Source organism: Callithrix jacchus, chromosome 10 (genome assembly GCF_049354715.1).
Source record: "Callithrix jacchus isolate 240 chromosome 10, calJac240_pri, whole genome shotgun sequence".
Taxonomy (NCBI): Eukaryota; Metazoa; Chordata; class Mammalia; order Primates; family Cebidae; genus Callithrix; species Callithrix jacchus.
The window spans coordinates 64,323,919-64,346,146 of NC_133511.1; the positions used below are offsets into that span (position 1 = coordinate 64,323,919).

Consider the following 22,228-nt stretch of genomic DNA (forward strand, 5'->3'; position numbering starts at 1 on the left):
CGGGGCCAGGCCGGATTTCCTCTGCGGACCTGAGGCTGCTAGAGCCACTGCGCCCCCCTCCGGACCCCGTGGGACGGCGAACTGCACGTGCCGCGACCACCGGGACGCGCCTCTCCCGCGGCGCTTCCTCTGCAACCCCTCTCCCTCCCGCCCCTGGGCCCTCGCCCCTTCCCAGCCGACGTCCCAGGGTGGTGAAGAGGCTTCTCCGCCCCACCCTGTCCCGTCGGCTCTGGATAAACCGAGGCACGGGCCGGGCGCTAGGACCCCGCAGCCTCGCCAGAGGGGGGCGTGGCGTGGCGGGCGCGTGTGAGAGGTATTTAAATTACCGCCGAAGCGCGGGGCTCCCGTGGGGCAGCCGAGCGGCCTGCGCCTCCTCTGGCCGTGACCCTAGGGTCTGGCGCGGGGTGGGACCCGGGGGCGAGTTTGCGCAAAATGTGCGGAGGCTGCCCAGGAGAGGAGCTGCGGCCGCGCTGAGCCAGGTAGGAGCCGCCCGGCGGGCGAGGCTGGCCGCCCCTAGGTGGTCGCACTGTCGAGCATCCCTTGCGAGAGCAGGCCGGGAGCTTGTCCCACGGGACGCCCCCCCAAAACCTCCCCTCCCGCTGCCCACACTGCGCGCGTGGAGCCGTGGCAGAGCCTCCCTCGATCCCGGGGAGGCCCGCAGGTTCCGGTCTCGGCGCATCTTTCCCGCAAGGGGGTGAGGCTGGCGTTCCCATTTGACAGCTGGGAGAAAAACGGCCTGAAGGCCGGGACTTGCCCAGGAACACACAGCTAGGCAAGGGCAGACGGATTTGAATTCAGGTTTCCTGCAACGCTCCCATAATGGCTAGGCGTGGGGCTGCCCATCCCACAACACTAGATGGCCTGCCCACCTCTCATAGTGGGGTGAGGGGCACCTACTGCTCTCCAAGGGGCTCTGAAGCCAGCCTTCTTCATGGGTGGTAAGATGTGAGGGACTCCCACCCCCACCCCGAGCTGCCTGAAATTCCGCCATCACAGCCACATTCCTTTGGGTTAAGGTCTAATTCCCCCGTGGGATGCACATGTCTCCAAAACGAGGCTTGCCCTTAGTGATTCACTGCTCGACAGGAACATCCGCAGCAGTTCTCCCAGGACCCCACTCTGCCAGTAAGTTAGCTGAGGCCGAGAGGAGGGAGAGGGAGGACCTCCCAGCCCAGACTGTGAGCTAGTCAGCCCTACTCCTGCGTGGGAGGGGTCGTTAGCAGGGCTTAGTGAAGGAGACCTTGGTCTGGTATCATGGAAACATTTGCTCTGGAGGCAGATGAACTAGATTCTGATCCTGACTCTGCTATTTGCTCCTTGTGTGACTTTGGGTAAGTCACCTCTCTGAGCCTCCTTTTTGTCATGGGCAAAAGAAGACAGTTCTGTAGCGGGGAGTTGGCTCAGGATGTGCTAGAGAAAACACAGGATTCAGGTCATGTAGACCTGGATAAATCCCTTCTCCAAAGCCCTTATGAGCTGGGTAACTCTGAGGGTAAGTCACTTCACTTTTCGGAACCTCAGTTTTCTCATCCGTAAAATGGGAATTACAGTAATTGCCTCCATAGGTGATTGTGAGAATTAAATGAGATGATATAGGTCAAGTGCTTAGAAGACTGTCTAACATTCTTAAATGTAGGGGTGGACTTATTGTGATAGTAATCTTGCCCCCTGTACCCTCGCGCTCTCTCTTTCCCTCTCTCTCTCTCTCTCATACACACACACTCACACACACACACACACACAGTCTTTGGCACTTTTCTGAGTTGGACTCCTGAGATGTCTCCTGCCTCCTCTTGCCCAGGCCACTTGTCTGCAGGCGCGGGGCCTCCCCAGTGAGCATGTCTCACCTGGGATGCCCAGACCTGTGAGGGTCACTGTACCAGCTGGGAAGGACAGTGAGGACACAGGGCACCTTTGCCGCCATTCTTTGCCTGATCATCACCATAGTTGGGGCTGGCCAGTGACAGAACTGGACGAGATTCAGTGCAGCCATCTGCATCCAGAGCTCGTCACTAACGGGTTCCAACAGTCAAAGACACTGCCCTCAAAAGCCCTGTGAATGCCGTTTCTCCTGCAGCATCCTTCAGATGCTGAGGGGAATAGGCAGAGGGGAAGCGGTTCAGCACGCACTCAGGGAGCACCCACTGTAGGCAGCCAAGAGTGTGGATTTGAAGGGCACAGACCCAGGGCACAGATCGCCTGGGCCGGCGGCTCCTTAACCACGTGACCTCGGGCATAGTACCTAAGCTCTCTGAGCCTTCCTTTTTTCTTCTGTAAAATGATCATGGAACCAAGTCATTGAGTTCATGCCTAGAAAGGGCCGAGAAGAGGGCCTAGTGCATAATGAGGGTTCTGTAAGTGGCATCTCATTTGATTCTCAACAAAACCTGGTGTGGCTGCCATTAACCTCAAATGAGGAAATTGAGGCTCCGGGAGGTGAAATGACTTGTAAGGTCACACAACAGGAAACTAGAGGAGACAAGATGGAGCAGTCAGATGTGGGTGACTCTGAGTCCGGTCCTCTTGGAAGACTTCCTGTATCCCTCTTTAAGACTCTGTCTGTATCACCATTGCTTCCTTTTTGTGTTCAATTTTTTTTTGAGCTCCCAGTTCCCAGCACAGAGCCAGACCTGAGGAGGCATTCAGTAAAGGTGTGAATGAATGAATGAATGAATGAGTGAAATTCATGGATGGATTTGTATGTCCCTAGCACTTGGCTCATGTCCTCAGTGAGGGAGTGAGGGAGTCTCCAGCAGCACTGGGATTTGACCCTGCTGAGGGCCTGTGCGCAGTCTCTTAGCCCCACCCCTGGCTGCTCTTAGAGCAAAGGGCTGGCCCAGGAGGCTGGAGTGTGGCTTTAGTGAAAGTACAGGGCCTGCCAGGCTGTTCCTGGGGAAGTCCACAGAGCAGGCTGGGACAGCACAGGCCTCCTGTGGGGCTTCCTGTCAAGGCCTGGGCCCAGCCTTGAACAATGGCAAGGGTGGGAGAATCAAAGGGCAAAATATAAGGGGGGCAGGTGGGTGGGCAGAAAACAAGGAATTCCGTAGAGACTGAGGAGCTGGGATGGAGGACATCTGTGACCTGGGTGGAAATATAGTCAGAGGCCCACTCTCCAAGCCCCCTCTCCACCCCCACACCCCCAATCCCAGACACTGAGCATGGCCCAGGGCAACCCTTAGGGTCCATCAGCCTCTGTACATCCCCTCCAGGCTGTCTTCCACCAGGTAGGGTCTTTTGAAAACCCCATCTGACTAAGTCACATGCCATTTTTAAACTCTTGCTTTCCCTGGGTAAGGGGTCAACTCCTTGGCCTGGGTAAGAGGCCTTCCGTGATGGGCTGCAGGCCCATTTCCCACCTGCTCCCTGCCCTGCTCAAAACACTTTTATTCCAGCTTCAGCCATGCTCTGGGGTTCCCCAAGGACAGGCACGGAATGGGTGGGCATGGGGGCTGGCAGTGGGAAGGAGCCAAGGGTCTTACAGTGTTCCCCTTTCCTCTCCCCCTATACAGAGCCATGAGCCCCCAGATCCTGCTGCTCCTCGCCCTGCTGACCCTAGACCTGACTGCACAACGCCAAGACAAAGTGCCCTGTAAGATGGTAAGATGTTCTACCCAGACAGGGTGAGGGCCACCCCCACCTCTCTGTCCTAGGGTGTGCTAGTGACCCAGCCCCAGAAGCCAGAAGTTAGAAGAGTCAGGAGAGGAAAGGCAATGCACCTTGCGTTTAATGAACACCTACTAGAATGTTTAAATACCTTGTTTACCCAACAGTCCTGCCCAACATCATTCTTATTTTGCAAAGGAGGAGACTGAGGCTTGGAGAAGTGTGACTTGTCCAAGGTCATTCAGCTGGGAACAGTGATTAGACTGTGTTCCCCCAAGCTGTCCCCACAGAACACTAGGCCCAGTTGGAATTATATATGTGTGGGGAATTTGGGGTAGGCCAGCTGTGAGGAGCTCCTCTGTGCTGATTCCCCTTGGGGACAAATAAATCCCCTTCCTAACTGGGCTCCTTGACCTGGGACTTCCCGCTAGGATGCCTCTCACTCCTTATTGCCCAGGTCAAATGCTGCCATATCCAGGAAGCCACCCCAGCCCCCTTCTAGGCTGACCTAGTCTGGTCACGCCCTTCCTCTGGGCTCCTGCGGTGCCCAGGCTTCCCTCTGTCTTAATACCGAGCAGACTGAGCATGTGGGGTAGTTGGTGAGTGGGTCCAAGCCCATCTCACCTACCAGACCATGAAGTTCCTCAGGGCAAGGAGGGCAAGGACCAACTTTGATTTGCTTTTGTTCCTTTTCCCTGCCCCAAGCCAGGAAAACTAGCCATAAAATATTTTTCTTTTTTTTTTTGAAATGGAGTCTCACTCTGTCACCCAAGCTGGAGTGCAATGGCATAGTCTCAGCTCACTGCAACCTCCACCTCTCAGGTTCAAGCAATTCTCCTGCCTCAGCCTCCTAAGTAGCTGGGACTATAGGCATGTGCCGCCACACCCAGCTAATTTTTGTATTTGTAGCAGAGACGGTGTTTCACTATGTTGGCCAGGCTGGTCTTGAACTCCTGACCTCATGATCCACCCACCTTGGCCTCTCCAAGTGCCACCATGCCTGGCCTCCTAAAGTTCTTGTGATCTTATGAGGTACAGGGAAAAGAGAACATGTAGGTCCACTGTAAGGCTGGGCAGTCACTGAGGTCAAGGCCAGAGCCTGGCCGGGAAAGGAGAGGCCCTCCAGAAGCTCGTCTTGGACCTGAGACCCGAAGAAGCTTATGACACTCAACAGGCAGCTGCTTCAGGACGCAGGAGGTGCTGGCAGCTGCCTGCCTGCAGCCCTTCCCTGGGGGTGCAATGTCTCCTTCTGCCACTGCTCTTCTTGCTCTTCAGAGCCCTTCTAACATTCCTCGAGCCCAGAATTACTGGCAGAGAAGGCCTCAGGCATCACCAAATACAAACGCACATTCTACCTCAGGGAGACGAGGCCCAGAGGGAAAGGCCTTGACCACCCAACAGGCAGAGGGGAAGTGGGTAAGTTTTGGAGTCTGGGGAAATGAGATAACAGATAGGAAAGCGCTTTCTGAACCAGCATGGGGAGAATACACAAGGGAGCTAAGAAGACGTGTGACCTACCAGGGACCTACGAACCCAGCTCTCCTTGACTGCCTGGTGTCTCTCCTTACCTTGCGTTCCTCCATGATGAGATGGTGAAATGGAGTTGGATGGCAAGTCTTTGGTTCTCAAAAGGAATCTGGGCAGTGGCATCCCGATAGCCCAGGACAGTGGGTGGGAGTGCTAAACTCTGGCAAAGGGCTAATTCCTCCAATTCCCTCCCACGGTAAGTCAGGCAATGCTGGGAGCTCAGAGCTGAAGGAGGCATGGGGACCCCGGAAGTGCAGCTCTGAGCACCGCCCTGGCCTTCAAGCCCTTCCTGGACTGAACTGGATAGCTGGGCCTCCCAGAGCAGCCCTGCCCACCAGCAGACCCTACTCACCTTGGGGCTCTCAGGAGGAAGCACAGAGCTGGGCCAGGAGAGGAACAGGCAGGCCTGTGTTCCTTCCCTACCAGCTCAGCCATTGACTCACTGTGACTTTGTGCAAGTCACTGCCATCTTCAGGCCTCAGTGTCCCCTTCCAGGAAGTGGGTGAACGGAACTCTTCTTGCTCTGGCTGTATTTGACTGTATTCTTAAAATATCAACCATCTGTTTTCTTTCCTACCAGAGAAGTGATTGATTTAGTACCTCAGAATTTTACTGAACGAATGACGTCTGGAACTCATTCATTAGGAAGAAATGACCTGCGAGTCAGGTCCGAGGCATCCACATCCACCAAACCAGTCCGTGTTTGTTCTGAGCTCACTGTCTAGCAGGTCCCCACACAAACAGCCACAGTTCAGCGGGTCAGAGCTCTGAGAGGAAGCACAGTCAGGGAGGGGTCAGCGTGAAGAGTTCACGTGTGGAGCTGGCTGGGGATGGATAGTGTATCCAGTGCAGGGACGAGACCCAGCGGTGGGTGTGGGAAGGCATGATGGGCAGTGGCCAGCTGTGGTCACTGCATGTGGGCTGGGGTGGGAGGTGGAGGACAGGTTGGCAGGGGCTACAAGCAGCCTCGAACACCCTGATGAGGGTCCCAGACTTCACCCTGGAGGGATTTAAGCCCAGGTACCACACAGTCAGAATGGACCTTTAGAGCAGCTGTCAGGCATTTAGCAGTGAATTGGTCAGAACTGGTCAGCGGAGACAGAAGCTGTGGGTGGCGAGCCTGAGCCCAGTGATTGTGGAAGTCAGACCCTTTTCTGGGAAAGGCTAGGGTTCCTGGAGGCCTGAAGAGAAAAGGGAGACCTGCATTTGCACAGAAGGAATTTTGGCCCCAGAAGGCACATCTGTGGAAGAACAAGAGTGGGGCCTTTGGTTGTTAAAAACCTGTATTGAAATCCCAGCTCTGCTCCTCACCAGCTGGGCAATCCCTTCCCCTCCCTGAGCCTAGATTTCTGTAAATAGGGGTGATTGTATCAGATGGGCAGGCTATGGTAAAAACCAATGGGACTACAGGCCTGAAAGTATTAACTAAGATGTCAAATGCTGAGTGGCTACTGGGGAAGGATATAAGAAAGCAGAGTGGTTATGTGACTTCCTCGAGGTCACACAGCACAAGCACCGTCTTGTCACCAAAGACTGTGAATTTGGCCCTGGCCATCTTTTCCCTGCCCCTTGCCACCTCCAGGCTCCCAATCCCCCGACCCAGCCTGGGAAGAAAGCCACCCCCTACAGGGAACAGGTAACAGCAGCAGAGAGGAGGCCACATCTGGGAAGCATCCACAAGGAAGGCAGGCCCCAGAACCCAGGCAGTGCCCACGACATGAGATCGTGAATGAGGTCTGAGGCGGAGACCACACAAAAACTGATGACAGAGCACAAGTTACAGTTTTCCCTTTCAGAAACATTTCTCCCAAAGTGAAGAAATTCCCATCTACCACTGGAAATTTAACTATCTGTGCCCTAGAAGGGACCCAGGATATGCAACCAGGAGCCCTGGGTCCCAGCTCCGCCCTACTGCTCACGGGCTCGGGGTCACTCTGTGGGATATACAGCTGTTTCCATAAGAGGGGTAATAATGAGTACAGGGTTTCTCTTTACTAGTTCATTTATCCTTCTATCTGTTTATCATCTCTCCATCTATCCTCCCGTGGAACCCTCATCAAGTTCCTTCCTAATGTCCAGCACTGTGCTGGGTGCCTGAGATGGATCAGGAGCCAGACAGGTCATCCAGGCATGGGTGACCAAGCTGTGATGAGGAAAAGTTGAGCATTCTGGGAGTCCACGGGAGAAGGGTTCCCCAGCCGGGCAGGGGTCTCATAGTCCTTCCTGGGTAAGCATGTCTGGTTTCATCCCCTGTCACGCCCACTCATGCCAGCTGTCTCCCCACCTTCCCCCTTCCCAGGTAGACAAGAAGGTCTCATGCCAGGGCATGGGCCTGCTTCAGGTCCCCTTGGGGCTCCCACTGGACACTGAGACCCTCGATCTATCTGGGAACAAGCTGCGGAGTATCCTGGTCTCACCCCTGGGCCTCTACATGGCACTTCGTCACCTGGACCTGAGCAGCAACGAGATCAGTTCCCTCCAGCCAGGAGCCTTCCAGGCCCTGCCCCACCTGCAGCACCTCAGCCTGGCCCACAACCGGCTGGCAGTGGGCACTGTACTGAGTACTGGCGGCCTGGGCCCCCTGCCACACGTGACCTCCCTGGACCTGTCTGGGAACAGCCTGTACAGCGGCCTGCTGGAGCAGCTGCTGGAGGAGGCACCCCGCCTGCATACCCTCTCGCTGGCGGAGAACAGTCTGACTCGCCTCACCCACCACACCTTCCGGGGCATGCCTGCGCTAGAGCGGCTTGACCTACATAGCAACGTGCTGATGGACATCGAGGACGGCGCCTTCGAAGCCCTTCCCCGCTTGACCCATCTCAACCTCTCCAGGAATTCCCTCACCTGCATCTCTGACTTCAGCCTCCTGCAGCTGCAGGTGCTGGACCTGAGCTGCAATAGCATCGAGACCTTTCAGACGGCCCCCATGCCCCAAGCCGAGTTCCAGCTCACCTGGCTCGACCTGCGGGAGAACAAACTGCTCCATTTTCCTGACCTGGCCGCGTTCCCAAGACTCATCTACCTGAACATGTCCAATAACCTCATCCGGCTCCCCACAGGGCCACCCCAGCACAGCAAGGCCATCCACGCACCTTCTGAGGGCTGGTCAGCCCTGCCCCTCTCAAACCCCAGGGGAAATGCCAGTGCCCACCCCCTTTCCCAGCTCTTGAATCTGGATTTGAGCTACAATGAGATTGAGCTCATCCCTGACAGCTTTCTTGAGCACCTGACCTCCCTGTGCTTCCTGAACCTCAGCCGAAACTGTTTGCGGGCTTTTGAGGCCCGGCGCTCGGGCTCCCTGTCCTGCCTAATGCTCCTGGACTTAAGCCACAATGCCCTGGAGGCACTGGAACTGGGCACCAGAGCCCTGGGGTCCCTGCGGACGCTGCTCCTACAGGGCAATGCCCTGCGGGACCTGCCCCTATACACCTTTGCCAACCTGGCCAGCCTGCAGCATCTCAACCTGCAGGGGAACCGGGTCAGCCCCTGTGGGGGTCCAGATGAGCCTGGCCCCTCCAGCTGTGTGGCCTTCTCCGGCATCTCCTCGCTCCGCAGCCTGAGCCTGGTGGATAATGAGATAGAGATGCTCAGAGCAGGGGCCTTCCTCCACACCCCACTGACTGAGCTGGACCTCTCTTCCAACCCTGGGCTAGTGGTGGCCAGGGGGGCCTTGGCAGGTCTGGAGGCCTCCTTGGAGGTCCTGGCACTGCAGGGTAATGGGCTGGCGGTCCTGCAGGTGGACCTGCCCTACTTCAGCTGCCTCAAGCGGCTCAATCTTGCTGAGAACTGCCTGAGCCACCTTCCCGCCTGGACACAGGCCGTGTCACTGGAGGTGCTGGACCTGCGGAACAACAGCTTCAGCCTCCTGCCAGGCAGTGCCATGGGTGGCCTGGAGACCAGCCTCCGACGCCTCTACCTGCAGGGGAATCCACTCAGCTGCTGCGGCAATGGCTGGCTGGCAGCCCAGCTGCACCAGGGCCGAGTGGATGTGGACGCCACCCAGGACCTGATCTGCCGCTTCAGCTCTCAGGAGGAGGTGTCTCTGAGCCACGTGCGTCCCGAGGACTGTGAGAAGGGGGGGCTCAAGAACATCAACCTCATTATCATCCTCACCTTCATACTGGTCTCTGCCATCCTCCTCACCACGCTCGCCACCTGTTGCTGCCTCCGCCGGCAGAAGTTTAACCAACAATGTAAAGCCTAAAGAAGCCGGGAGATGCTCTAGGTCAGTGCAGGAGCCTGAGGTACAGAGAAGAGTGAGGCCTGACTCAAGGTCACACAGTGACCCAGGGTCCCAGAACACTGGTCCCCAAATCGCAGCCCAGTACTCCTTTCTCTGCCGCCTGCTGCATCAGCGGGTGACTCCCTTCCTGGGCTGCACTTTGGGTCCAGCTGTGGAAGCCAGAGGTTGGGCGGTTTCAGGGACAGCAGAGAATAATGTTGACCCATCAGATCAACAAATCTTCAATGAACATCTATTTTGTGCTACACCCTGCTCTGGGCACTGGGAACGCTGGGAAATGAGATACATTCCTGCCCTCGAGAATCTCCCAGTTTGGTAGGAGGGGTTGCTGCAGAGCCACACCGTGACCACACAGTGTGCTCAGGGCCTGAGGAGTGAAAGCCCAGGGGTCTGGAGCTCGGCAGGCCCTGCTGGTTCAGGGCGGAGAGTCCGGCCCCAGCAATGCCAGGGCCAGAAAGGGCCAAGCCCAGGAGGATTTGTCTTAGACATTTCCAAGCAGACTGTTTGTCACATTTAATAATGACTTTCAGCCTCTCTGAAAATGAAGCGCTTATGACAGAAAGAGAGAACTGGGAGCCGTCCGAGTGTGTCTTGGATGTGGTGCTGTTAGGTGGGCTGTGGCAGCTCCAGCAGGGTCTGGTTAAGGGGTCTAGCCCAGCACTGGGCCATTCCGTCTCCTGCTCTGGACAGGTCCTCTCTCTACCTGGCACTCTCATGTTGCACACCCTGACCCTAGTACTGCTCTAAGCCCCTCCCTGCCCAGCCTCCCTTCTCCGTCCCAGCCCCATCTTGGCTGCTGTGCCAGGAGCTAGAACCTTAGATGTCTGGTTCTGTTTTGCACCCAGCTTGACAGATGTGGATGTGAATCCGAGCCTTGCTCCTATATGACAGCCCTTAGAGGTTGATATTTTATCCCTATTTTATAAAAGAGGAAACTGAAGTTCTGCAAATCTTCCTCCATGGCCCCAGCTAACTAATGCCATAGGTGAGATTCAAACCCTCATCCTTCTGTCTCCAGGGCCTGGATCTTTACCACTGCAAGGGCTGCAGGCCATTAAGAGAACAGGAAGTGGTCCCACATAGCCCAAGCAGGGTCTGGAAGCATCCTGTGCCATGCACATCTGCTCTCTCCTCTCTCCTAGGCAGGCAGCCACGGGCCCTCTCCTCCTTCTTAGTTTCCCTCCTCCCCTCCTTTGCACCCTGGTATGGGGCCTGTTCTCTCCTTGCTCTTGCATTCTCTCACTCCCTTTTCCTCTATTGAGCAGAGCCTGGAGTTTGAGACTATTGAATCCAGCCCCCGCCCATTGCAAAGATGGGGAAACTGAGGTTCAGGAAGAGAATGAAACTTACAGAAAGCTGTACAAGTCAGTGTCAGAGCATGTGGGGGAAAAAAAAGAGTCAGACCTTATTTGGTGGGGTGAGATGGGGGTTGGACCAGAGTGGTGTCGTCTCTTGCCTGTCACATCACAAGATAATGCTGGCTCCAAACTTCCTTTCTGTACGTCATCATGCAAGGATTTTTTTCCCCCCTAAAAATTCAGGTAGAAAGGCTCACCCGGATAACCCCTGTCCCTCACACCATGGAGTCGTGAACTGTCTGGGAAGAATGGAAGCCCTGGGACCAACTCAAGACCCTGTGTTACTGTCTTCGTCAGCTTACCTGTGCTTGGCCCACAGTCTGGCTCATGATGTGGCCTCAGTAATGTGTGATAAAATGAAACCACCACGTCTCCATCCCATTTTGCAGATGAGAACACCAAGGCCCAGAGGAGTTAAGGGAGAGTCAATGGGCAGAGCCAGGGCTAGACCCTGGTGATGCGTGGGGCAGCCAGGCAGACCCAGTCCTGGCTGGGATCAGGACCACAGGTGCTACTCCACATAACGCTCTTCCTTAGGCCTGGAGGCCAAGGTATGGGTTCCCACGCCTGATCTTTGAAAACACTACACAATGCTGCTATCACTTCCCAGGACCCAGGACCCAGGCCACAGCCCAGGCCTTGGGACCAGCTCTTTGTATAACCTACCTGAATGTATTAAAAGCTTATTTTGGAGAAGCAGTGTGGTTGCCAGCCTCCTCTTTGCTATCCGATTCGTTACATCCACTTGAACCCTGCTCCTCAACTCCCATATGGTTGTTCAATCCTCATGGCAAATCCCTGGGGTCACGGAGGCTCTGGGTCAGCACCACTCTGGACCTTGGAGCCTCAGCTACTAGCACAGCCCCTACTACACCTCTGTGACCCCACACACAACAGGCGACCCTGCTCCCCAAGGCTAAGAGGCTGGAGGCTTTTGTTTGTTTCCTTCCTGCTACAACTACAGGCCCCCTCCCCTTCTCTGCACTCAGCCCTCTGTGCCCCATCTCAGAGGCGGCGCTGCCCCTCCTCCTTGGGGGTCCGCAGCCCCATCCTCTCCCATGCCCCATCATGCTCTCTTCTGCCTCCAGCCTCTCCATCTCTATTCATATCTTCCTCTCAGACTTCAGCTGGACTCAAGACTTGTCCGTCTTAATAGGGAGAAGCCCCTCAGCCACTTTCCCCTTCCTCCTCCTGTTTGTCACAGGCCAGCTTCTTGGTAAAGTTGCTTCCCTTCCCACTCTTCCCACTCTCAACCTGCCTGTAGCTACCTTCAGCCCCTCCCAGCCCCATGCTGCCTTTGCTAACTATGCCAAGGGTATCCTTTGCCAAACTCAGCACACTTTTTAGACCTTCTCTCCCTGGGCCCTGTGCAGCGGGCCCCCCACCCATGCCCCTGCTCTCCCCACAGCTGTGGTTCCACATAGGAAGCTGTCCCCTCCCTCCCAGGTCACTGCTTTTCAGGGGCTTCTTTGCTTCTTTGCTCATCTTCCTCAAGCCAGCTCTAAATGGTGATGGCCAGGGCTCCATCCGAGGCGCTTTTCCCTCGGGAACCCATGGCCTCATTGCGGGAAACGCCCTTTGCTCTCTGATGGCCTACATCCCTGTCTCCAGCCCCACCCCTCTCGAAAGTCCAACTCTGGTTCCCAGAGGCCTCCCCAGGTAGAAGGCTAAAGGTCTCCAGGGCCTGGAGAATTCAATGATCAGCTGGGCTGCAGATCAAGGTTGAACTTAGTAGAAAACCATACCTTGTTCCTGGCTGGGAGTTGGAGGGTGAGTGTGGGGTATGGGACAGAAGCAGCCTCACCTGGGCACAGGAGCACTGAGAGGTGTGACAGTCCAGGGCAGAGCACACAAAGCAGGAGTGGTTGTTCCTCTGGCCCTCACACCTTCCTCCTGTGTTCATAAGCTTGTCCCCTAGTGGCCCACTTCACCTCTCAGCAGCCTGGCACTGCCACCTTGTCAACCTTCCTTCCCGTCCCTGACTGCCTCTCCCCCAAGCTCTTGCTCTGTGATGCTTCTCCTTCCCACCAGCAGGCAGTCTGGACCCCTCCCCTCGGCCCAGTAGCCCCTGGGCCCAGCACTGGCAGCTCTGCCTCCTAGGGATTCTTCCATTTCTCTGGTCCATGCCCTCTCGCCTCCCCATTCCTGCACCTGGCTCCCTGTCTGCAAAGGGAAATTCTAAATGCCTATTTCATGACGTAGGGGCGGGGGAGAGAGGAGAGAGCCCTATACACACTGGAGGAGAGCACCCTGGCACACAGTAGGTGCTCCATGAAGTCCCAAGGGGAAGGCAGGAGCTCCGACTGAGCTGAGCCCAGGGTTTGCAGGCCTCCGCTCCAGCAGGGAGCCCACCAGGCCCCGACCCCTTTTCCTGACAAACAGGGGAGTTTGCTCACCTGGCCAAGACCCCCAGTGAGGCAGAAATTCCTGTTTTCAGCCAAATGTGGACACAGCTGCCAACTAGGTCATCGGAGCATCCAGCTTCCCAAGCTCTCGGCAAGTTGCAGGGAGAGAGGAGGTCCTGCCACTTCCAGGCTACAGTCAGCCTGAGGTGCACCCAGCTCCTGGGGTTCCCTTTGCTGGCATGCCACTCCGCCAGTAACAGGGTCCGGGACACGCCAGCGACTCACTCTCTCAGACCCACAGGCTGGCCACACCCTCCAGGATCTGGGACCTGCCGTCTGTGTTCTGTGCCCCTGTCCTTCAGGCAGCTCAAGGGCCCGTGAGGCCCATCTCTCTCCCACCACCTCTCACCGCATGCTCAGAGATGACCATTGTTAAGCATATCCGGGTGAGTCCATGCTGAGCACTGGATTGTTGCATTGTTGTGTTTCATTCCGACAACCTTGAAGAGGTTTCTACTGTTACCATCCCCATTTTAGAGAACTGAGTTCCAGCGATGAGACTTGAACCCAGGCTGCCCCACTCTGGAGCCGGCAGTCTTAACCATTAGGCGGCACTGCCTCCTGCACCTCTCCCGCCTCCTCTGCCAGAACCAGCTCAGCCCCCGCCCCACCCGCACAATCTCCTTCCACCACCCTTGCCGCCATCACCGCCATCACCACCTCTGGGGAGACTGTCTGGATTTCCCTCCTCCAGCTGCCCATAGCCCTAGGCTGCCCTCAGCAGTGTCTGCCTGACCTGGCCACCAAGCCAGGAGCTCCTGGGGGAAGGTCCTACCCGGAGTCCTCTCTGTCCCCAGGGCCTGTGAGCCAACACAGACTAAAGCCAGCTCAGAATGAATGCCCCCTGCCCTCCAGGACTCAGAAGCTTGTGGAGTTGAGACAAACTCTCAGAGAATGTGGTGAGGAGGCTTTCTGAACAGACCCAGGGGACACAGAGAGGACAGGGGAATGCAGACTTCAGGCCGCCCACTGTAGCGGGGGCTGGTGGGAAGGCCAAGAATCCTCTCTCACCACCCTCCGTTCTCTGCAACTTCCTGGGGCCTCTAGGACATCATCTAATCTTTGTCTTTCCCCCTCCTTTGCTCACCCCCCTCGCTCCCATTCCTCTCTTCTTGGTCATCCCCCAACCCCCACCCCTACCCCTATCACACTGGAAACACATGGGCTGTGGTGGCTGAGAATGGAGAGGGTTGGGGGAGGGAGGCCAGAGCTGTTTATAGGAACTGGAGTAGCTCCATCCATCAGCTCTGTTTGGAACTGGAGACCAAGCATAATAAATACCTTGGCTCCTCCCCAGCTGCGCTTTCCCTGAACTTGGCCGTCCAAACTCCAGCTCTTCCTGGCTTGCTGGCTCCCAGGACCCGCATCTTACTCTACGCCACCCTACCTCACCTCCCACCAAGCTGCGCTAGAAAGACCATGGCCTCTGGGACCAGAAACGCAGGCCTGAGTCTAGGTTCTGCTGCTTGTTCACTGTGGGACCAAGGCCAAGTCCACCACTTATCTGTGCCTCTATTTCAGCATCTGTAAAATGGGGTTATAATCATTGCCCTACTCCAAACTCAGCAGTGCTCATTCGTCCAGCCAGAGTGTCTCGGGCATCTGCTCTGTGCTGGGCCCTAGCCCTGCAGGATACCGGGAACAGTTGGATAGAGCCTCTGCCTATGGGGTGGAGAGAAGGGCCACGCCACAGCACAAGCCAGGAAGTGGTCAGTTCCTCGAGGGAGGTCCAGATTCTCTGCTCGGGAAGTTTGTTTGCAGCAGGGAGCGGGCCTTCCAGCTGGTGGAGTGAGGCAAGACTTTGAGGACATCTGGGCTGGCTCTGCAAGGAAGGGTAGGCTTTCAACACGTGGAGATGGCAAGAGGCTTTCCAGGCAGAACAAATGGCAGGAGCTGAGGCCTGGCAGTGGGAAAAGCCAGGGCATGCCTGGGAGTAGAGGGGTCTGCCTGGCCCAGCCTCCACCACATCACTTTCACCTCTCTCCTCCTTTGGCACCTTCTGCTTGAGACTTCTGGCCTTCCGGAATCTTCCCTCCTTCCCTGGAGAACTTCCAACTCACCCAGCTAGGCCCTCCCAAGTTGTGGATGCATTCCCAGACTTCTGCCATCATGTCCCCACTCCCACCTTCTCCAAAAAATTCACCCTAGAAAGCGGAAGATTCACATCAGGAAAAAGCATGAACCAATAGCATGTTTCTGGAGTGAATAAGGGAAAAAATGAATAAAGAAATGCATAAAAGAGTGAGTCAATGGAGGAGAGAGGAAGCCAATGACTGAAAGCAGCCAGCGTTTCCAGAGCCCTGCCATATTTCATACTGGGCGCTGCGAGTGTATTTCCCCGTGTGGCGCTTATAGAGGAAATAGACATTAAACACACATACAAAAACCATAGCAAATTGTGATAAGTGCTAGGAAAGGGTGTGAAGGGCGAGATCATTGAGGCGTGGTACTCAGAAGAATCCTCTCTGAGGACATGGCCTGTCAGTGAGATGGAAGGAGGACTTCAGCTGAGAGAACAAGTGAATTAACGCTCCCTGTGGCCTCTTCCCCTCACTCATGAATTTGCCAAGCTGCCTTGGCAAATCCCACTCTTGGGGAGAGTGGGGCCTGAACTCTGGACCCTGAGGTCCTCTCTCATGCCCTGAAAGCAGCCCTGACCCCTCCGCCCTCCCTGCCCCTTGGTGATTTGACTGCCTCATTTAAGTATCATGGAACAAACATGGAAGGCCATGTACAGGGTGGTAGGAGGGGTGGCCAAGGGAGTGAAGCATTTTGGAGGTGGGGCCTAGCTCCTGCAGGGTGAGGGAGTCCAACTCCAAAGGCCTCTGCTTTTTTATATTTTTGGTGGAGGATGAGCCAAAAATGTCTCCCTCCTTTCTTTCCACACTGCTTATGTCAGCTTATGCCACCCTCCCCTTTGACCCCAGGTAACCCATTGTATCCAACCTCCTGTATGTTTTCTCCATAATCGGATAATCACCGACAGACACTTTTAAATTGTATGTAAACATACATATGCATGTATTAGAGATTTTAATTGTTATTTTATAAAAATGGAATCATATTCTATATATTCTCTTGCATTTTGCTTTTTTTATTCAATAGTACTTCAAGGAAATCCCCCCAAATAAACTGATATAAGTTTCAAATCATTTGTGACAGTACACAATATTCCATAGTGTGAATATTCCATGATTGATTCAGCCATCCACCTATTGATGAACAATAGCTTTATCTTTTCTTCAACTATAAACATGAGGCAAAAAAAATTCTATTCAGATGCCTAGACTCTCGAAGGTTTGTGTTCTTGTGGAATAAATACCTAAAAGTGAGGTGCTAGATCAATGGAGATATATATAAATTCTATACGTTTTTAATGTATATTATATATATACTTTTAATAATGTTTGCTTTTCAAAAAAACAGTAATGTTTCACGTTTCCACAAACAACGTATGAGATATCTTTCCCTGTGCTTCCCTTCCAGAAATGCAGGTTTTAGCTGTGGGTATAAAATGAGCTCTCATTGTTACTTTAAGTTGCGTTTTCCTACTGCTGGATCTGAGCACGTTTCCTTTTTCTTTTTTTGGCCATTTGGATGAACTCTTCTATGAATTGCCCATTTTTATCCTTGCCCATTTTTCTATTGAGTTAAGTCATTCTTATTTGTAAATCCTTATTGTACGTTGCAGATGTTAAACTTTGTCTCATATTTCCCTAACTCATTTGTCTATTGTCCCTGCTCAGGTATCTTTTGACCTACAACATTTTCCAAAGTCTCACTTTTCCTTAATCATTTCACAATTTTATTAAGTTTTACTCAGGTTGCTCATATAGTCTTCTAAATTTGCTTGTAAAATTTGTTATCTTGGCCAGGCACAGTGGCTCACACCTGTAATCCCAGCACTTTTGGGGACCAAGGTGGGCAGATTACCTGAGGTCAGGAGTTCAAGACCAGCCTGGCCAGCATGGTGAAACCCCATCTCTACTAAAAATACAACAACAACAAAAAATTAGCCAAGCCTCGTGGTGCATGCCTGTAATCCCAGCTACTAGAGAGTCTGAGACAGGAGAATCGCTTAAACCCAAGAGGCAGAGGTTGCAGTGAGCCAAGATGGTGCCACTGCACTCCAGCCCGGGTGACAAGCACAAAACTCCATCTCAAAAAAAACCACACAAAATGTGTTATCTTGCTTTTTATTTTATATTTAAATCTTTACATAACCTGTTGTTCCTGTTTTTAATAGAGAGAGGGTCTCCCTATGTTGCCCAGGATGGTTTTGAACTCCTGGGCTCAAGGAATCCTACTGCCTTGGCCTCCCAAAGTGCTAGGATTATAGGTGTGAGCCACCATCCCAGACAACCTGAGATGTGTTTTTTATTTTGAAGTTGGATAATCATCCAATTTTACTTGCTTCCAAATGAATAGTAATTGTGAAAACATTGCTTATTAAATAATTAAAATGTTACTCTGTCAAATATTACATTCTGATATATATTTGATATCTATTTCTAGATTTCTTATTTTCTTTCACTGATCTATTTCTCTGTTTCTATACCATCACTCTAATGATTGATTTTAGAGTTGGTTCTGATATCTACAAGACAAGTCATCTGTACTGTTACTATTTTTCATATCTTTTTAGCTATTATTAGGCATTTATTCCTTATATAAACATCAAGATCATTGGACTCTGTTTAGAATTGATTTGGGGAGGTTTGACATTTCTGTACTAAGTCTTCCCATCCAAGAGTATGGTGTATCTTTCCATTTGTTCAAATCTTGTGTTCTTTTGTTTTCTTTGAGAGAGAGTCTCACTTTGTCACCCAGGCTGGAGTGCAGTGGTGCGATCTTGGTTCACTGCAACACCTGCCTCCCAGGTTCAAGTGACTCTTGTCTAAGCCTCCCAAGTAGCCGGGAGTATAGGCGCATACCACTACGCCTGGCTAATTTTTGTGTTTTTAGTAGAGATGGGGTTTTGTCATGTTGGCCAGACTGGTCTCCTCAACCTCCTGACCTCAGGTGATCCACCCGCCTCAGCCTCCGAAAGTGCTGGGATTACAGGCATGAGGTACTGTGCCCGGCCTCAAATCTTGTATTCTATCCTGCCACAAGATTGTATGACTTTCTTCATAGAGGCCCTATATCTTTCTTGTTAAATTTATTTCGGAATATAGTTTTTGTCAATATCGTAATGGAAATATTTTTTAAATTTCCATTTATATGCATTTACTGTCAAAAATAAAAAAACAATAGATTTTGTCCATTTATCTTTAATAACATCATTTTTTCTTAGTAATTCAAATAGGTTTATTCTTTTGCAGTTTTTTAAAAATCTTATTTGCTAGAGGCTCTGAGGTTTTCTAGATATACAATAATTTAATTGCCTCATTATTCCCACAATTCTCTTGGCACTCTCATTACAGTAGCATCTACCTCCAGCCATGTGTCTCCTCACCCTGTCTGCATCCAAGTTACAGGGAATCCCACTGCCCACAGTAGAGTTTTTTCTCCCATTTTCTCTCTTCTCAAAGCCAAGGCTCCAGTCCCCTGTTTCCCTGGGGTGTGGGTGGGGGTGCTCAGGTTCCCTGCTGCTTTGTTCTACAGAATGAATTTGTCCCACCCTCACTGGAATTCAGCTTTCCTAGAGCAAAGGTTGAAAACTGGTGGCCTTTGGGCCAAATTTAGCCTTCAGACATGCTTTATTTGGCCCACATAGTGGTTTATAAAAGTTTTGACTAGTTGCCAACATTTAAATATTGGAAGAGTTGTTTTGTATGGGAACATACAAAAATCTGGATTTCTAATTTTTCTTAAAATTCTGAAAGATCTGAGAAACTGGGCCCTCACCCCACAGGACAATGAGTAGCAGGAGTTGTGAAATTGCATATCCCACCTAGACTGTGAGCTCTGCAAAGGCAGGAGGTCATCTTGTCCCTTCTGTACCTCCAGCATGTGCCCCCAGGGCCTGACTCCAGGCAGGGGTTAATGAAAGCTTAATTCCTTTCCTTCAGTAAGTTTTAAAGATACTGGAGTTGACCCATACAAAAAAGGATTCTAAACTTTATGTTGCCTTGGCATTCTGGTGAAGCCTATAGACCTCTTTTCAGAACAAGGTTTTAAAATTCATACAATAAAAAATACAAATGATTACAAAGGAAACCAAATCTATTGACTGTGCCTATCAAAATATTTTTTAAAATTGTGACTTAGTAATACATGTTCTTTATGAGCACATTACACTAAGATCTAGTGGCGGGTCAAATAACTACTATAATTTTGAACTGATGAGCATAAATGATATTCTGAGAGATCTGTAACAGGACATGAAAACATGTGATTTGTTACAGAACTGCTACAGTCATTTGTACTGCGAATTCTATGGGGATTCGTGGTCTACATTCAAGATGGAAAGAATGATTACATTTCAATGAGAGGCTAATGAGGAAAATAAAGATGTAATTTTTTTCTCAACCAAGTTCACAGACCCCAAGAATTCTACCCACGGATCCCATGGATCTCAGATCAAAACCTTTACTTTCGGGAAAAGGTGGGAATGTGAGCTACAAGCAAGCCACAATAACAAGGAAACATAATCCCTTAGAAACCGCCCTGGTTGTGGGTGTTCTCATTTAAGGCAGAGTGGGAGTGTAAATGAAGCCACCTTTTCTGGAAGGCCCTTTGGCAATATGTTCCAAGAATCTTAAAAACGTGCATCTGCTTTAATCTAGCAATTCTGTTTCTAGGAGTTTATCCTAAGGAAATAAAGACGTAGCCAAAACAAAAACAAAAAAACAATTGAGTGTGAAGATGTTTGCCATAGCGAAGGACACATCCAGTTTTTGTGGAGCCTGAAGTTTATACAATTTAGGGGCCCCCTGTAACACAAAGAATACAAAATTATGAATACAAAATTGCTAGGTCACTCCCAGACATTTGCAAGGGCCTCATGCAAATGGGGCCCCTTCATCAGCTTGACATAAATTCACCTCAAATGTAACATTATTAATAATAATCTAAAATTAGAAACAATCTAAAACAGCCAACAAGTGAGGATGGATATAAGTATATTTATATAAGTGATATTCATCAACCATTTAAAATGATACGAATATAGCAGTCTACTGATGTGGCAAGATGCTCAAAACATAGTAAGAAGTGAAAAGCAGGCTAGAAAATGGTGATATGTGTATAAAATTCCAGTTTTGTGAAAATAATGTAATACCTATGTGTAGTAGGATGTGAAATAGGACTTTTCTGCCTCAGAATTGCTGCTATATCCCAGTCTCAAAAGCAGCACCAGACACAATCTGGCAGGACTTGGACAGATTGTGATGCCCTCATACAGCCTCAGAGCAACCTCAGAGCAGGCACTGACCCAGTAGAGGAGGATAGATGCAGGGGCTTTCCGTGGGGAGAGTCACCTCAGTGCTGTGCTTCACCCCACCTGGCTCAAGCCAAGAGACTGGGGCTTCCCTGGAGCTTTGGGGAAACAGAACCTAACCCACCTCTTCCCTGGAAAAGTCTAAAGAGGAAAAGCCTATGGGAGCTGTCCCTGGTGGTAGCATGAGGGGTGGGGGCTGAAGTGGGAGCTGCAGTGGGAGCAGCCTGTGCTTGCAGGGTGCAAAACAGAGAAATGTTTCCTGTGCTACCAACCAGAAACAGTGCAAGGTAACCAGGTGTCAGTCATCATGGAAGATCCCTGCCCAAGAAGTCTGCCCGCCAGGAGAAGAACCCTACAGAAGGACTCTCAGCCAGAGTGAAGTGGACAGGCACCGGTGATCTTGGGGGTATGTCACCCAAGCCCAGGAACTAGCTGGAGACCAACAGAGAAGTCTGCATACAACCCAAACGATGTTTGTCCCTTTAAAGCAAGGGCCAGAGTTTGGGCATCTGCCACCTAGAGGAGTCTAACACGACTCCATTCAGAGCAGACCTTGCACTTGCCTGTACCACCCCCAAACCCCTCTCAACCTGGAGCCCAATTCAAAGAAGCAGAACAGGTAAGGGGAGAGGCGAATGAGGCTCCCATTCCTCACTGCAAGTCTCTGAGCTGGGTAACAGAGCTACAGGGGAAACTCAATTTGATTCATTGACTTAGTTGAGGTATAATTTACACACGGTAAATTCACCCTTAATAATGTTCTGTTTTGTGAGTTTTTGATACCACACCACTGTCAAGATATAAATCCTTTCTCTCACCCTAAGTGATACCATTTAGTTTTGCATATGGTTTTGCCTTTTCCAGAAGGTCAAACCAACGAAGTCACACAATATGTAGCCTTTTGAGTCTGGGCTCTTTCACTTAGTACAATGTACTTGGGATTCATCCATGTTTCTGAAAGTACTGCACGTTCCTTCCTATCACTCAGTATTATTCCATTGAATGGATGTGCCACAGGAGGTGTAACCATTCTGCTACTAAAGAAGGTTTGGGGGTTGTTTCTAGTTTTGGCAATTATAAATAAAGCTGCTATAAACATTCATATACAGATTTTTGTGGGAACAAAAATTTTGGTTTCTCTTGGGCAAATACCTAGGAGTGGGAATGTTAGGTCACTGGATAGGTATATGTTTTCCTTTGAAAGACACTGACAAACTGTTTTCCAAAGTCATTGTCCAATATTTAATTCCCATTGGCAATGTGTAAGAGATCCAGTTGCTCCACATCCTCACCAACACTTAGTATTGTTATTTTTTTCTTTAATCCATTTAATGGAATTGTAGTAAGAGGCTAACGTTTTGTTTTTAAAATAGGCTTTAATATTTAGAGCAGCTTTAGGTTCACAGCAAAATTGAACAGAATATACAGAGTTCCCATACCCACCTACCTCTACACAAGCACAACCTCCCCACCATCAACATCCCTCAGAAGAGTAGAACATTTGTTACAATCAATTAACCTACATGGATGCACCATTATCACCTGGAATCCACAGTTTACATTAGGGCTCACTTTTGGTGTTGTATATTCTATGGATTTTGACAAATTGATAATGATGTATATTCATCATTATAGCATTATACAAAATAGTTTCACTGACCTAAAAATCCTTTGTGCTCTGCCTAATTATTCTACTCCCCTCTAACCT

At 51.4% G+C, this 22,228-nt stretch overlaps 1 protein-coding gene across 7 annotated transcripts; it reads left to right on the top strand.

Moving 5' to 3' along the window:
• Positions 1 to 346: 346 nt before the first annotated feature.
• LRRC32 (leucine rich repeat containing 32) lies at positions 347 to 11,427 on the top strand. 7 transcript variants are annotated; one of them, XM_078340160.1, is made up of 4 exons: positions 347 to 479; positions 3,510 to 3,597; positions 7,430 to 9,355; positions 10,915 to 11,427. In XM_078340160.1, the coding sequence occupies exons 2-3, from the start codon at positions 3,514 to 3,516 to the stop codon at positions 9,332 to 9,334; spliced, it is 1,989 nt and encodes a 662-aa protein (XP_078196286.1). In that variant the 5' UTR covers positions 347 to 479; positions 3,510 to 3,513; the 3' UTR covers positions 9,335 to 9,355; positions 10,915 to 11,427. The 7 variants fall into 7 exon arrangements, with proteins under 7 accessions (XP_078196286.1, XP_009005645.3, XP_054097876.1 ...); XM_078340159.1 differs by lacking the exon at positions 347 to 479 and adding an exon at positions 1,117 to 1,331; XM_009007397.5 differs by having other exon boundaries at positions 7,430 to 11,427.
• Positions 11,428 to 22,228: the final 10,801 nt, after the last annotated feature.

Coding starts and splice junctions, on each gene's coding strand:
- LRRC32 (XM_035265360.3), top strand. CDS start 1,255: ATGGAAACATTTGCTCTGGAGGCAGATGAACTAGATTCTGATCCTGAC. Junction 1,332..3,509: donor TGCTCCTTGTGTGACTTTGG/GTAAGTCACCTC, acceptor CCCCCTATACAG/AGCCATGAGCCCCCAGATCC. Junction 3,598..7,429: donor ACAAAGTGCCCTGTAAGATG/GTAAGATGTTCT, acceptor CCCCCTTCCCAG/GTAGACAAGAAGGTCTCATG.